Genomic DNA, 15,629 nt, shown 5'->3' with positions numbered 1-15,629 from the left:
CGTGGGGCCTCAGCTGGGCCCACAGGGTGCCCATGTGGCTGGGGACAGGGCAGAGGGCACGGAGCCCCACAGTTGGGGGTCATAGCTGCCTGAGCTACCTTCCTCCCTGTGTCTCAGTGTCCCCATCTGGGACATGAGTACAGGAACAATAGTCATAGCCCTTCACAGTTTTCAGCACATGACAACCTGGTGGCTGCAGTACTTTTATGGTCATGATCCCCCCTCTTTGCCTCTCTCAGGGTCCAGGGCTGCAGATATTGGTCAGCGACCGGGGTCCCTGGCCACTCCCAGCCTCCAGCTGCAGACCCAAGAAGTCAGAAATAGCTGAGGCTTCATGCCTGGCCGAGAATCCTCACTGGGGAAGATCAGGGCCTCTGGACCTTTGGCATCCGGGGGCAAGAACTCTCAATCTCTTGGGGTGAAGGAAACTAAGTTCAAAAATGTATTTAGATTCGGAAGGACTAGTGTGTGAGATTTGATTCCAAACATCAAAGGGACTTTGGGGGAAGTCAGCCCCGCTCCCTCCTGTCCCCATACCTCCCTCACACTGCCTGGCTGAGCTGAGGAGTAAATGTTGGCCTCCAGGGAATGGAATTTGGGGACAGTTGGGACTCCGGGGTCTCACCTGCAAAATCTGGAAGTTGGTTATCTGGTCCGAAGTCTCCGCTTTGCAGAAGAGAAGACTGAGGCCAGATGGAGACATCCATGCCCCCTCAGAGAAAGGACAGGTTCAAGGCTGCCCCTCAGCCCCTCAAAGAACAAAAACCAGGACTGAAGGGCCCCAGCTTCCTCTCTCGCCTCTCTGTATGACCTCAGAGAGATCACTGCCCCTCTCTGAGCTCCATGGCCAGCCCTGTGACCCGAGCAAGTTGAGCTCAATCTTACTTCCCATCTCCAACTAAGGATTAATGTTATTAAATCATGACCCAATGAGGCAGACATCTCAAAAATGCAAATTAAGAGGAGAAAGGGAATTAAAATCATTTGTCACCCCAACTCAGATGCAATGGATATAGACATGTTGGGGATCTGTCCTTCTGGAAGATTTGAGGCACACATGTGCCTGGAGATGGATGTCATGTTTTGAAGAGGATTTATCGTGTGCCTGGGGTCCCATTTGGAGGGGAGAGCTCACCCCAGTGCTGGCCTGTGAATCCCTGTGGGGTGCACACAGAGATCGAGTCCTGTTTCTCAGCCCCAAAAGGGCCTCCCTGGGCCTGCATCTCGGGGGCTTGTGAGGCTGCCCCATGGCCCCCAGGCTCAGGAAGGAAGCCCAACAGAGCCCAGGCCCACTTCTCAGATTGGGTGGAGGCGGTGATTTTGGGGCACAGCAGGATGACCCAGGGGACAAGCCAAAGGTTGAGTGGGGCTCTAGGGGTCAGGTCTTGCTGCGTGGCCCTAGGAAGAAGTCCGCTTCCTCCTGTGTAAACCGGGGGCAGCTTCTCTGCTTCACCGGGCTGTCTGTGTGTCAGGCAGGTCCCGTGTGTAATGAGGTGGCACGTGGGCCCAGGAAGACGGTAGGTGCTCCATAACAGGAGGTGCCACCTGAACTGTGACCCAGCAGAGGTGCCCGTGAGCCCGTCCAGGCCCATCCCAACCCCACCCGCTGCCAGGAGCTGAGGAGGGCTCAGGCCTGTCGGCTTCCCTGTCCCCATCTCCTCCAGTCCAGGTTCACCCAAGGTCAACGTGGGGCCCTCGGAAGGGAGAGTCGAGGCAGGTTGGCCTCAGGAGTCTCTGCTGTGGCACAGGCCTGCCCCTGTCCACTTTCCACACTCACAGCCCCTACTGTCTCCCACTGCTGCATGCTGTCTTGGCCGCCTTCCCTGACAGGACTTTTCCTCACGGCAGCCATGGGGTCTTTTGAAAATCCTGAATCAGACCACAGCCCTCCTCTGCTCACACACCCTTCTGTGGCTCCCCATTACTCTACAGTTCCCCCTATTACCCCACACCTCAAGGCCCCTTTTGGCCTCCCTGCCCTCCTGTATCTCCATCTGCCCTTCACTCACCCTGCCCCAGCCATCCCTACACCTGCAATCCACCCAGCATGTTCTCACCTCAGGGCCTCTGCACCTGCCGTTCCCTCCACCAGGCAGTCTCTCCACATCACTACCTGGCTGTGTACTTTCGTCCTTAAGACCCCCCTTTGCAGAAAGCCCCTTCTGGCCCCTCTGACCAAAGCAGTTCCCTCCCCAACCACACCTCACTGCCTCCCCCTGTTGAATTTCTTCCTCAGAGGCCTCCGTCCCTGACAGTTGTGTCTGTAGTTGTCTCCCCCTGGGCGATGCAGGAGGCCAGCTGGGTCTGTCCACTCCCTGCCCCATGTCCCTGGCACCTGCTGAGCTCCCAGACATTTCTGGAGGAAGAGAGTGGGGACCAGGGATGCCCCAAGGCCTCATCTCGGGGTCCCCACTGGCTGCGTCTTGGGTCTGCCTGGCTGTGGCCGAGTCCCTTCCGGCCAGCATTGACAGATGTGCTAATTTCCCAAGCAGGGAGGCCAGAGCCTCTGGGGATGAATTTCTGGGGCCCCACAGGGAGATCTTTCTCTGGAACAAAGAGAAGAAAAGCTTGGGCTGTCCCTGCAGCTGCCACTGCGACTCAGGGGCTCATGGGGGCCTTGGGTGGCCTTGGGCTCTGAGCTATATGGGGCGGCAGGGTTGGGTTAGGAATGCTGAGTCTCTCTTGGCTCTGGGTGTCAGGGTCCCAAGACTCCTGGGGAGGTGAGATGGGGCAGCCTGCCTCCTTTTGCAGTGGCTGTGACGGAGAAACTGGGCTTCTTAGTAGGTGAGCGTGTGCCAGGCTGGGCCAGCGGTGGGCAGTGAGGGCGGCCACGTCCTGCACATCCTCGGGAGGTGCTTTCCTTCTGAGGTCGGCAGTGGGACCTTTGGAGGGTCAGCCCCTTGACCTGAGAGGAGCAGGAACACCGTCTGGTTGGCTGTTGTGCTGGTGGCTGTTTAGAGCAGGGGTCTCGAACGTGGCCTGTGGGCCAGATGGGGCTTCAAATTTGTTTTGTGGGCCAGCAGGTGTTTAAAAGAAAACTGAACCAGTTGCCGACGTTTCTTCATTTGTTAAGCAGTTGTTTGCTCATTCATTCAAGGAAGGGTGATTGGGGCCTGCTGTGTGTAGGGCACTGGGGATGCTCCATCCCTGCCCTCGTAGACCAGACATCCTGATGGGCCGACAGGATCGTCAAAGAAAGTAACAAAGAGGGGCCGGCCCGCTGGCACAGTGGTTAAATGCACACGTTCTGCTTCGGCGGCCCAGGGTTCACCGGTTCAGATCCCGGGTGCGGACATGGAACCGCTTGGCAAGCCATGCTGTGGTAGGCGTCCCACATATAAAGTAGAGGAAGATGGGCATGGTTGTTAGCTCAGGGCCAGGCTTCCTCAGCAAAAAGAGGAGGATTGGCGGCAGCTGTTAGGTCAGGGCTAATCTTCCTCAAAAGAAAAAAAGTCACAAGTGCAAAAAATATCTGGTAGGCTCAGTGCCGCAGGGAGAGAGACGTCTCACCTGGGAAACTGCTGTCCCCAGAAAGAAGGCTTCCTGCCCATCGGCCTTGAGGGATGGGCAGCAGCTTCTCAGACCTGGGCAAACCTGAAAAGGGCATTCTAGGGGGAGGGCACAGCCTGGGCAAAGACCTGGCGATCGGGAAGTGGCCGGTCTGTCTCGGGGGCTGGTGTATCAAGTACCTGGAAAGGGGCAGAAGGTGGGCTGGGCATTTGCTGGTAGAGAAAGCCTTCCTAAAGAGGAGAGATGGGTGGGTGGGCACCTGGGGAGCTTGAGGTGGCCTGTTGTACAAACGGGGAAACTGAGGCTCAGAGCACATCAGGCAATGAGTGTATGGTGGAGCCAGAATTTGAACCCTGGTCTGGCTGGGCCCACATACCTCTCAGCACGTGGCCACATTGGGCCCTCGCTGGAACAGGCCTGGGGAGGGGTCTATGGAGGTGGGTCTGAAGGTTCCCCACCGGGCATCAGTTTCCCTGTGGGTAGTAGAGGGACCTGTGGACAAACGGACCCCCAAGGCACTTTCTCCAACTGGAACATTCTGGGTTTCCAGGATTCAGAGCCACAGGTGGGTGACACACCTCACCCTCAGGCCCCAGGAACAGCCTGCAGATCCCCATGCTGCCCTGCACCAATGTAGCCTGTGGCCCCAGTGGAGCGTCCATACACGTGACCCCCCCAGATGCTCACACCCCATCCTCAGACCCCCCCAGCCTCCAGCCAACATCTCTCCCCCGGGGCATGCTGGCCACCCTGCCTCAGGCAGCCAGAGGGTAGGCGACACCCTGCAGGCTCCAGGGCCCTACCTGTGTCTGGGGGCCTGCATGTATTGGGGGACCAGCATGGATTTGGGCAGTCTGCATGTGTTGAGGGTTCTGTATGTGTTTGGGGGTCTGTGTGAGGAGTCTGCATGTGTAGGGGATCTGAGTGTGTTTGGGGATATGTGTGTTTGGAGGACTATGGATTTGGGGGTTCTAGATGCACAGTGGACCGTATGTGTTTTGAGGACTTTGTATGCAAGGGTCCACATGTGTTTGGGGTGGTGCATATGTCTGGGAGGTCTGTGTGTGTTTTAGGCATCTGCGGATTTTGAGGGGCTCTACCAGTGTTTGGGGGTCTCCCTGTGTGGAGAATCTCCCTGCCCCCATCTATCCATATGAGGAGAGGGCCTTCTCTGTCCCTCTCCCTCTAGCACCCCTGCCTGAATCTGCCTGGGGCCCTCACTCTGAGCCGGGATGCCCCCGGGGTTGAGGAGGGGTGACCCCCAAGGCCTTCTCGGGGGAGGTCAGGACCCGTGACCAGGAAGTTTGCTTGCACAGGGGAAGGAGGGATGGAGTATCTACAGAGCACCTCCTGCGAAGCGCCCCCAACTTGGGGAGGCGCCCCTGACTCCCCATCTTCTGGGGAGAGAATTGACTAGTTTGGCCACACAGGAGTCACTGCCAGAGCCCACTGTCTCCCCAGGGCAGATGCTGGGCTCCAGGGGCCACTGTGGGCTGAGCCAGCCCCCAGGTCACCCACAGTGCCCCTCCACCTGGGGCACCATCCCCCCAGGCCTCCAGGGAAGGAGGCGGGCCCAGGGCCGGGCTGAGGGGGAGGGTCGCCAGCAGCTGGGGTCAGAGCTGCTGGAACCCTCAAGAGAGGGGAGGGGGGGTCCCGGCTTTCCAAGGGGCTCTTCCTGTTGCCCGTAATGAGGTACTTGGGGAGCAGGTGATGAAACCACCGCCTGGGTTGCGTGAGGCGGGGCCACTGGCCTGATTTGCTGCAGCCGCCCAGGAGCAGCGCCCCCTCCCCGCTTCGCCGCATCCCACGGGCCCTCACCTCCCCCTGCCACCCACCTGCCTCTCACTTCTCCTTTCCTCCCCTCCTCTCCTGGCCTGGGTCGCCCGCCAGGCTGTGGCATCTGGGCTCAGGGGTCTGCCACCCGTGCCCCCATCTCAGCCCTGCTGGGAGGCGAGAAGGGGAACCTGACTCCTTCCTGATCTTTTCTCTCAAACCATCACTGCAAAACCTTTGAAGTCAGGATTCCGTGACCCGTTGAATAGGGGAGGAAGTGGGGGCTTGATGTGGTCCAGCGTGTCGCCATGAACGTCGCTGTGGTCTTACAAGATGGCATGCTGACTCAGCATCCCCAGTTCCAAGGCCTGGCCCTCTTCTGGCTTCTGGGAGGCCAGAAGAAAGGTCGACAGACCCCTCCAGCCCCACTCTCCTCCCCAGGTGGTGGAAGAAGGATTCTCACTCCTATTTGCTGGCAGGAAATTGAGTCCTCCCATGGGAAAGGCCAGCAGTAAAGGGTCAGTGGGAAGGTGGGCTTCCTTCCAGTCCCCCATCTCCATTGCCAGGGGACTAAGAGGCCTCTCTAGGCCAGGGAAGTGACAGTCTATGGCCTGAAGGACCAGAGGTGTGTTTGTTGATTGACTTAATGACCACAAGTACCACCCTAGAGAGTTATGATGCTCTAGGCACTCGTGAAATCTTCCTTCATTCCCCGGCACTGGGCTCAGGCCTGGGACCCCAGGCTCCTCCCCAATCCCAGGTGTGTGCTACCAGCGTATCCTGTACCTTTAGTAACTGGACAATCTGTCCACTTCTGCTCACCTGCAGCCCCCATCCCGGTTCAGGCCCCAAGTCTCCCAGCTGGCCACCTGCCCTAGCCTCTCCCTGTCACTGCACTCCTACCAGGACAGACGCTGCTCCCCTCAGCAGCCATGAGCAGTGGGAGATTTGTGAAAAAAAATCTTTTGGTTGCAATGAATCCCATAGAGAAAAATGTACCGATCACTGGAGTAGGGCTCACCAGTGTGCACAAACCAGACACACCTGTGTACCCAGACCCTGGGCCAGGGAGCAGGACACCCAGCCCCAAGGACTCCCACTGCCCTGTTCTGGCGCCGGCCCAGGGTGGCCGCTGGCTGACCTCCATCACCGTAGGTAAGTTTTGCCTGTTCTGGAACTTCGTGTAAATGGGACCATATGGCGTGTCCCCCTGTGGAGTTAGCATTGTTGAATCGGTGCCTGGTCTGGGAGATTCACTCGTGTGGTTGCATGGAGCTGGAGTGCATCCTTTTACTGTCCTGTGTAGTAGTCCATCCTAGAAACTGCCAGAAAGTATTTATCGATTCTCCTATTGAGGGCATTTGGGTGATTTCCAGTTTGGGGCTCTGATGGATGAAGCTGCTGAGAACATCCTTGTCTGTGTCCTTTTCTCTGTGGACCCATTTCTCTTGGGTGAGTACTGAGGAGAGGGATCCCTTGGTTATGGTAGACGTATGTTCAGACATAGGTACCTCCTCCCACCAGCAACACATGTGAGTGCAAGGAGGTTTTTAAAACTAGAATTCTATTCTGACCCTCCCCTGTCCCCAGACTCTCCATGGCTCCCCATTGCCCTCAGAGTAAAGCCCGCACACGTCACTGTGACCCACAAGGACCTACGTGATCCGACCCCACAGTCCTCCCACCACCGCTCCCCTCCCCCTTGCCACTTTGTCCAGCCACACAAACTTCTTTGATTTTTTTCAAAATGCCAAGCTCCTGATCACCAGGAACACCCTTCCTCCAGGTCTCCCACCCCTGACTTGTCCCCTCCTTGCCTGTCTCTCTCGCATTCAGGTCTCAGCTCAAGTGTCACCTCTTCAGAGAGGTCTTCCTTGAAGACCTAGCCTGACACCGTCCCTTTGGTGGTCAGGATTTCTCTCTCTCTTTTTTTTTTTTTTTGAGGAAGATTAGCCCTGAGCTAACTGCTGCCGCCAATCCTCTTCTTTTTCCTGAGAAAGCCTGGCCCTGAGCTAACATCTGTGCTCATCTTCCTCTACTTTATACGTGGGACGCCTACCACAGCATGGCGTGCCAAGCGGTGCCATGTCCGCACCCAGGATCGGAACCGGTGAACCCCGGGCCGCCGAAGCGGAACGTGCGGACTTAACCACTGTGCCACCGGGCAGGCCCCAGGATTTCTCTCTTTTTGGACTCAGGTTTTGACACACAGGAGTTTCATAAAAGTGACTTGGGCAGCTCCCTTCGTTTTCAAAGGTCTGAGTTAGTTGAAATAACATTGGACTTTCCCAAGCATAGAGGTTTGATGAAACAGCGGTGAGCCCTCTGGGCCTGTGCCTTCTTCGTGGCAGGTCTCTTTTCTAATCTGTGTTCACTGGTCTGCTCAAGCTTTCGACTTCTTTTGAGGTCAGTTTCTCTCAGTAGTTGGCACATGGCTGATACTTAATAAATGCCAGGATGAGGGTGCAGAGAACGGAGTGGGAGGAGCTGGACTCCTGGCTTCAAGTGCCCACCCCCTACCATCTGCTCAGGCCCCCATCCAGCCTCTCCATTGAGGCCTGACTACATGCTTCCTCCTCTGAGATGCCCTCTTGGATTTCTCCTAATTCTTCTTCCTTCTCCGTTCCCTGGTCGATGAGTCCATCTCTCTGCTGGGCAGATGGCACAAGATGGACATTGGGTGGGCGGGAAATGTGTGCACAGAAGAGGCCTCCCCAAACCTCAGCCTCCCCCCTCATGCCCAGCACACTCAGCATGTGCCGCCACCTCCCCCCAGCAGTTCCGATCACGCCAACATCTGGAGAACGGGCCACCGGCTCTGTCTGCGGCTCGGGGTGGGGATTTGCATGTGAGTACAAATATATATGCACACCCTGGGCCTTCCGCCTCCGCGTTCCTTGGCTGGCTCTTCACACCTGGGCCCGAGACAGGTCAACGCTGAGTGGCTGGATTTGCATGCGCGTGTATTTCTGGGTAGGGAGTCAGCTGGGGGAGTCTGAGAGGAAGTTGTTGAGGGAAGCTGGGGGTAGTTCAAATGTGTCTCTCTTGACCTGCTCCATTCACCACATCTCCCCAGCCACCTCTGTGTCTGGTCCTGAGGTGCTTCCAGTCTGGGGAGACAGAGCTGAATATACACACTCACAACCTCATGGGGTCAGAACTGGAGGGGAAGGACTGTGGGAGTCCAGAGTGAGGTCAGGGAGGGCTTCCTGGAGGAATGGGTTTTTTGAGCTGGGTTTTGAAGTGTGAATAGGAGGCCAGGTGAAGAAGGGACAAAAGGGCTTTCCAGACAGAGACATTTTGTTGAAGGTAGAGAAAGATGGGCAGGGGCTGATTGGGGCAGGGCCTGGAATGTCAGACTGGAGACTGGAACTTTCTTCTGAGGGCAGTAGGGAGCCATGGAGAGTGTGTGAGCAGGAAGGGGCATGATCAGAGCTGTGTTGAGCAGATCCCTGAAGGGCTAGAGCTGGGGATGACTTTGGGTCTTGGGCGGGGATTCGGGGTTCCAGGGTTAGAAGGTCATCAGGGGTTAGAAGAGTCAAACCCCTGTGTGAGCCCATCTGCCCCTGTCAGGCCTGGCCCAGAGATGGCAGGGGATCTGGTGGCTTCTGGAGGACCCAAAGAGCCAAGGAGTACAGTGACTTAAAGTGCATGACTAACACCCCCAGTTTCTTCCCAGAGGGACACAGCCCTGGCCTCCCCTCCAGTCTCCTGCCATCTCTACCCTAGCCCCCAACAGTTCTGCTCCCCATGGCAGCCATGGCCAAGTCTTTAAATGATGAATCAAACCCTCCTTGCTCAAAACCCTCCCGTGCCTCTCTGTTGCTCTTAGACCAAACCCACAGACCCCAGCAACTCAGAGGGCCCAGAGTGGCCCTGCCCCCATGGCCTCTCCCCCCAGCCTCCTCACTCCAGCCTCTTTGCTGTGTCTCGTCCCTCCTCAGGGCCTTTGCACCTGCTGTTCATTCTGCCTGGAACTCACTTCCTGTCTTGGCACTTGGGTCTCAGTTCAGAGAGACGCCCCTGACCTTCTGGCTCTTGGGGCTCCCCCATTGTGTAAACTCTGCCCTAGCCGGGATGTCCTTGTCTAAAATGGGGACAGATGGAGAAGGGGCCAGAGTTGGATATTCCAGGCCCAGAGACTCATATCCAAGTCCCAGGTTCCCATGGGACCCCAGGCGTGGGGGGCGTTTCCGGAGTCATCCTGGCACTGGGACCTCCGGGCCAGTGCGCCCCTCCTGTCCCCAGGGAGCCGACAGGGAACAGCCGTGGGAACATGCCCGATTCCGGCCCAGGGTTAAAATTAGCCGTGCAGGTTAAATTTAGCTAGACAAGCTGGAGCTGGGGGGCCCGGGCGGGGGCTCCTGTTGGCCTGGGCTCTGCGTAGTTGTGACGGCTCAGAGACCCAGCCCAGAGAGGGTGGAGGGAGCACCTGGAGTCACAGAGTGGGCCGCATATGATAGCCGGGGCATCTCACACTCCTGGGCCCTGGGACTCTGGGATGATGGGGTTCCCGCCCAGACCCCTCGAGGTGGGGTCTAAGCAGGTGTGGCTCCTCCCGGAGACTAACCTACATCTCCCCACACTTCCTGAGAGCTCATTCCCGGGCCTTGGGCCAGGGGGTCTGCATTTCATGCCCACTCAGTTCACAGAACAGCAAACTGAGACCTAGGGACAGGCCTCCCTTACTGAGGACCGCACAGCGGGTCAGGGCTGGCTGGGACCCCAGCACAGGCCCACTTGGCCCCAGGCAGGCCTGTGACAGGGCCTCAGTCCCTTGTGACATGAGAGGGGCTGGAAGGTCAAATGTGGTCATAGGGTTGACGGGTCCCTAGGGTCTCAGGGTGGCTGTATGCACAGTGGGGCGGATGCCGCAGGACAGGCGGTGTGAGGCCTTCATTCTGAGGAGCCCTGCATAGGGCACTGGGGAGGGCCTGGGCCCCAGCATGCTGCATGCCTTGGGGACATACTGCCCTCCCTGAACTGCCCGTTCTGACCCTTGGGAACCCCGCCAGGGAGATCCAAGACCCATGTGAGGAGGGTCGGGGTTTCCCCCCAGTCACCCTGGGCCCAAACCCCAATCTGAGGGCTCTGAGCCTGAGGTCATTCCAGGGAAGTGGGGTAGGGATGGGGGTTCTGTTTTTCTTTTCCAAAAAAGTGTTTTCAAACAGAAATAATCTGTGATGACTGATGGAGGAAGGTTAGAAAATTGAGATAATCAAAAAGACACAAAGGACCACACAGGGTGTGATCTCATTTCTGAAATGTCCAGAACAGGCAAATCCACACAGACAGAAGCAGATCAGTGTTGCCAGGGGCTGGGGAGAGGGGTGGGAGTGAGTGCTCATGGGGACACGGTCTCCTTTTGGGGCGATGGAATATTCTGGAACTAGATAGAAGAGATAGTTGCACAACATCGTGAATGTACTAAATGCCACTGAAATGCACACTTCAGAATGGTAAATTTTATGTTATGTGAATTGCATCTCAGTGTTTTCAAAAAGGGAAAAAAAGTGCCCATACATTTCCATCCGGTGGTGACTCCCATCGAGCATTTCCTTCTGGTCGTTTTTCCACTCTCAGTGCAGTTATTTCATGTTTTCTTGTAAGCACAGCCCTCGATCTTGCTCTTCGGGGGGCATTGTGGCCTTGAATGCATTGAAAGGTGTCCGATGCCTGCAGCAGGCTCGCTGTCGGCGGCTCACGATCACTGAGCACTGCTGGGTGCCGGCAGAGGGTGTCCCTCCAACCTGTCCTGTTGAGGGCTTCTAGGCTGCAGCCAATATGCCTAATAGCAGCACATAGGTTGCACCTGCTGTGTGCTGTGGTGATGTGAATGCCTCATGCGTGTTAGCTCATTTTATCTCCTGACAACGTTGGGCGGTGAGTGACACTATTATCCACACTGCGACTGGGGGCCCAGGGAAGCCAGGCACCCCCGAGGTCCCACAATTATTGTCTTGTTTTGTGTTAGAGCTTGGGGAGGGGGCATCTGTACCTGGCTCTTTTGCCCTTGGTCAGCCTTCTCCTCGTGTGGAATTGGTCCAAAGGTGTTCATCGGGCATCTATTGCGTGCTGAGCTGGCTGAGGGTGAGGGTGATGGGGGTGACCCAGTGTTCCTTGATTTCACTCGTCATCTCCCCCTCAGTGCCTGGCAGGGGCAGGCGGAGGACAGAAGGGACGCTGGAGAGCCTGACCCCACTCTCCACCCAGCTGCTCTGTCCTTCTCTCCTTCTCCTCCGCCAGAACAAGGTTGCTCCACCTAGCCTGAGACAATGGGGAGGAAAAAAATCCAGATTTCACGCATTCTGGACCAAAGGAATCGGCAGGTGAGTTCGCTGGGTGGAGCAGCCGTTGATGGAGAGGTGTTCCTGGTCGGGGACAGCTCTGGGCAAAGGCCTGGCCGTTTGGGGGAACTGCAAGGGGATGAGGAATCTTGATGCGATGTCAGGAGTTTGAGATGTAGCATTTACTCATTTTCAGGATGATTTATTCATTTATTCTCTCTGATGACAGGAGCCCCAATCATAGGGGAGATGAAAGTGGACACAAACACACCCAACTCAGAGGGCTGGACCAGAGGGAGGAACAGAACTGGGGAAGCTCAGAGAGGGAGTGTGGGCTCTGCCTGGGAGGCCAAGGAAAACTTCCCAAAGGAGAGGACATTTGGGCTGGGTTTTGAAGCATCAATAGGAATTTGCCAGATTGAGACGTGAGGAGAAGCAGTACAGCCAGGAAGAACAGCACGTGCAAAGGCACAGAATCATGAGGTGTGCTCGGGGACCATTTAGGCTCCTCCTCCTCCCCCACACCACCCCAAAGCCTTGTCTTCTCCACCCTGCCCGTGGGTCCTGGGTCCAGGTGACATTTACCAAGCGGAAGTTCGGGCTGATGAAGAAAGCCTACGAGCTGAGCGTGCTCTGCGACTGTGAGATTGCCCTCATCATCTTCAACAGCGCCAACCGCCTCTTCCAGTACGCCAGCACAGACATGGACCGCGTGCTCCTCAAGTACACGGAGTACAGTGAGCCCCACGAGAGCCGCACCAACACCGACATCCTCGAGGTACCCTGGGGCCCTCCTCCCGGCCCTGGGAAGCCCAGCACACTCTGCCCACTAGAGCCCAGGGACTCTTGGTTTGCACAAAAGATGAGTGTTGCAATCTGGCTTTGCTGCCGGTAAAAGCAGGTGATAATCCAGGGGCAGCTGCCTGGATAGTAGAAATAAAAAAATCAACAATTGCGCTTTGAGGGCTGCCCCGTGTGCCCCTCATACATCATCTGCTTTAATCCTGTCACCCATTTGGTGAGGACAGAAACAGAGAAGCAAAGGCACTGGGAAGCAGGCCGACCTCGCTGAGGTCCGGGAGTGTTTTTGTCTGAGACGCTGTGTTCTCAGGAGAAGGAGGCTGAGCAGCCCCTGCACTGGCTGGTCCAGCACCCACACTGGCCACCAGGATGGGCGGGGTTGCCATCCCTTTGGCTGAGAGAATCTTTGCCCGGAACAGGATGCGACAGCCACAGGGCTGGAGAGAGCACAGGCCTAGGGCTGCGCCTAGGGGCCCCTAATATTTCAGGAGGGTGGGAAGAAGCTGGCAAAGGAGAGGCAGGGGTCAAGGAGGGTGCAGGTCCCTGGGCCCAGGGGGAAGGCAGCTCAGGAAAGCCTATAAAGTTGACCTCAGGCACTCTGTCTGCTGACATTTATGATGCACCTCCTGCATGCCTGGCTTGGAGTCTGCTTGTCAGGGCAGAATGGAGGCTCCGAGTCGCATTCAGGAGGCGCATCAGGACAGCACCCAGTAGGCCTGGGTGGATCTTGAGCCCCGGCTATGTGACCTGGGTGGGTTCTTGGCTTCTCTGGTCCCAGGGCAGGAAGTCCCTCCCTTGCACACACTTGGAACTTACTAGATGGTAACTCACTGGGGGTTTTGGTGAATGGGGTTTGGCTGGAGCAGGCTGTGCCTGCACTCCACCCCAGTAACAGAACTGAGTCTTTCCCCTCTCCCATAAAACCAGGCTCCCTGGCTGGGGTAGGGAGGAAGGGTCCACGCTCTTGTCTCCCCTCCCCACAGACACTGAAGCGGAGGGGTGTGGGCCTCGATGGACCAGAGCTGGACCCAGATGAGGGGCCTGAGGGGCCAGGAGAGAAGCTGCGGAGGCTGGCAGGTGATGGGGGTGACCCAGCCTTGCCCCGACCCCGACTCTATGTAAGTGACTCCCTGCCCTGCCATGAATGGGGCCCACCCCCCACTTCCTAGGCCCAAGTGGTCAAGGCTGAGACTGAAAGAAGGACCTAAGGCCAGGAAGCCTAGAGTTTGGGGCAGGTCTCTGCCTGAGTGGGCAGGGAAGGCTTCCTGGAGGAGTAGGCATTGTTGTTGGGGCTTTGAAGGATGAATAAGAGTTCAACAGGTAGACAATTCCTTTTTTCTTTATTTCTTTATCAAACACCCTGAGAAGCCCCCTCAGTGCCAACCCCATGCTATGTAAGAAGCCTCAGCTCTGGACCTTGCTGTTGAGAAGCCACAGAGCCAGACACAGACTCCCCTAGCCATGTGGGGTTAGGCCAGAGGGAGGAGTAGGGAGGGCTTCCAGAAGGTGGAGGCTGGCCCCTGAACTCATGGGCATTTTATGTCTTGGACTTGATGCCCTCATTTCCACATTCCTCCAACCAATCCCGTTGTCTCTGCCCTCAGCCAGCAGCCCCAACTATGCCCAGCCCGGACATGGTCTATGGGGCCCTGCCCCCACCAGGCTGTGAACCCAGTGGGCTCGGAGAGGCCCTGTCCGCTCAGAGCCGCCCATCCCCCTTCAGGCCAGCAGCCCCCAAAGCGGGGCCCCCAGGTGAGCATGGGGCATAGGCCCTGGGGGAGGAGGGATGGGGCTCCCAGCGGGGCTGGCAGTGGGTCTTGGCTCGGGCACTACTTGGCGGTGTGCATTACCTCTGGGGCCCAGACTTCAGATGACATGGCCACCTGCCCTCTCTCTGGGGTTGTCCTGCTCCCCAGGCCTGGCACACCCTCTCTTCTCGCCGAGCCACCTCGCCAGCAAGACACCACCTCCCCTGTACCTGGCAGCGGACGGGCGGAGGCCAGACCTGCCTGGTGGCTTGGCCGGGGCCCGGGGGGGACTGAGTACCTCGGTGAGTGAGGGGAAGGTGTGGCAGGGCTGTTGGGGAGGGAGGGTGGTCTGGGTGTGGGCCTCAGTTTCCGCTTCGCCCTGTCTCCCCACAGAGAGGCCTCTATGGGAGCCTGCAGAGTCCAGGCTCCGCGGCAGCCCCAGGCCCTCCGCTCGGAAGCTTCCCCTTCCTCCCTGCAGGCCCCCCAGGTATGAGCCCCGACCGACCCTGCTGTGGGCGGCACCCATCCACGCACCTGCCTGCTGGGGGGTCCACATTCCCCCGCCCACCAGAACGGAAAACGGGCTGGTGGCGTAGGCCTCAGCTTATGCCTCCTGCCCCCCGCCCCCCAGAATATGGCCTGGGAGACCCTCCTCCACCCCCCGGCTTGCTGCAGCCCCCCACTCTGGCCCCCTGGCAGCCCTCGAGGGGTGATGGGCCCCCAGCCGGCCCCGCTCAGCCCAGGTAAGTACCCCGACTGTTCCCCCCTGCCTCCCCACCCCCGCCGCAGTCCGGGTCGACCGTGGGGCCCCTCCAAGTCTTCCGAAGCCCCTAGCCACTGCTGACCCCTGGTGGCCACCCCTGGTTCTGCACTCAGCTCCTCGCGACTGTTCCCAGTGGAGATGAGCAGCTATTTTGGAGGCCCCAAGGGGGACCGCCACCCCCTCCTTTCCCAAGGTCCTCCGGCCGAGCCTCTGCCCAGGCCGGGCCACCTCCCTGGCTTCCCTCCCGCCCGCCCTCGCGGAGCTCACGGCACCCTTCTCTCTCTCTTTCCCTCCCTCCCTCCAGCGGGGGCCGCAGCCTGGGCGAGGAGGGCCCCCCCACCCGCGGCGCCTCCCCACCAACGCCCCCAGTCAGCATCAAATCAGAGCGCCTCTCGCCCGCCCCCGGGGGCCCCGGCGACTTTCCCAAGGCCTTCCCCTACCCCTTGCTCCTGGCCCGGCCGCTGGCAGAGCCCCTACGGCCCGGGCCCCCCCTGCGCCGGCTGCCCACTGCTGACAGCTGGCCCCGGTAGTGGACCCAGCGTTGCACCGGCCCTGCCCCCCCATTCCAGGTGGGACGAGGGCACGTGGGGTCCCAACCTCCCTCCCCGCATCCTGAGAGAAGACCCAGCACTTACGAGCCCCTCCGGGGTGGGGCTCGGGAGGGGGAAGGCTGGGTTGGGATCCACGGTAGGGGGCTCCTTTCTCTCTTCCTGGGCGTGTATCCACCAATAAAACACGCGTGGCGTC

The 15,629-nt window shown here is 58.4% G+C and overlaps 2 protein-coding genes across 2 annotated transcripts in view; both read left to right on the top strand.

Moving 5' to 3' along the window:
- The window catches only part of BORCS8 (BLOC-1 related complex subunit 8), a 27,181-nt gene extending 15,595 nt beyond the window's left edge, over positions 1-11,586 (top strand). The window contains exon 6 of the mRNA XM_008539255.2: positions 11,530-11,586. The gene's annotated coding sequence lies outside the window, so the exon portion shown is untranslated. The remainder of the gene's footprint in view (positions 1-11,529) is intronic.
- Positions 1-15,629, top strand: part of MEF2B (myocyte enhancer factor 2B) — a 23,398-nt gene extending 7,769 nt beyond the window's left edge. The window contains exons 2-9 of the mRNA XM_070586708.1: positions 11,530-11,612; positions 12,145-12,348; positions 13,355-13,489; positions 13,976-14,123; positions 14,288-14,421; positions 14,513-14,606; positions 14,751-14,862; positions 15,187-15,629. Coding sequence (XP_070442809.1) covers positions 11,559-11,612; positions 12,145-12,348; positions 13,355-13,489; positions 13,976-14,123; positions 14,288-14,421; positions 14,513-14,606; positions 14,751-14,862; positions 15,187-15,412 — 1,107 coding nt within the window. The 5' untranslated portion in view covers positions 11,530-11,558 and the 3' untranslated portion in view covers positions 15,413-15,629. The remainder of the gene's footprint in view (positions 1-11,529; positions 11,613-12,144; positions 12,349-13,354; positions 13,490-13,975; positions 14,124-14,287; positions 14,422-14,512; positions 14,607-14,750; positions 14,863-15,186) is intronic.

The sequence above is a fragment of the Equus przewalskii genome, chromosome 20, assembly GCF_037783145.1.
Source record: "Equus przewalskii isolate Varuska chromosome 20, EquPr2, whole genome shotgun sequence".
Lineage (NCBI taxonomy): Eukaryota > Metazoa > Chordata > Mammalia > Perissodactyla > Equidae > Equus > Equus przewalskii.
The sequence above is the reverse complement of the archived record's forward strand: the minus strand, read 5'-3'. Positions and strand labels throughout refer to the sequence as shown.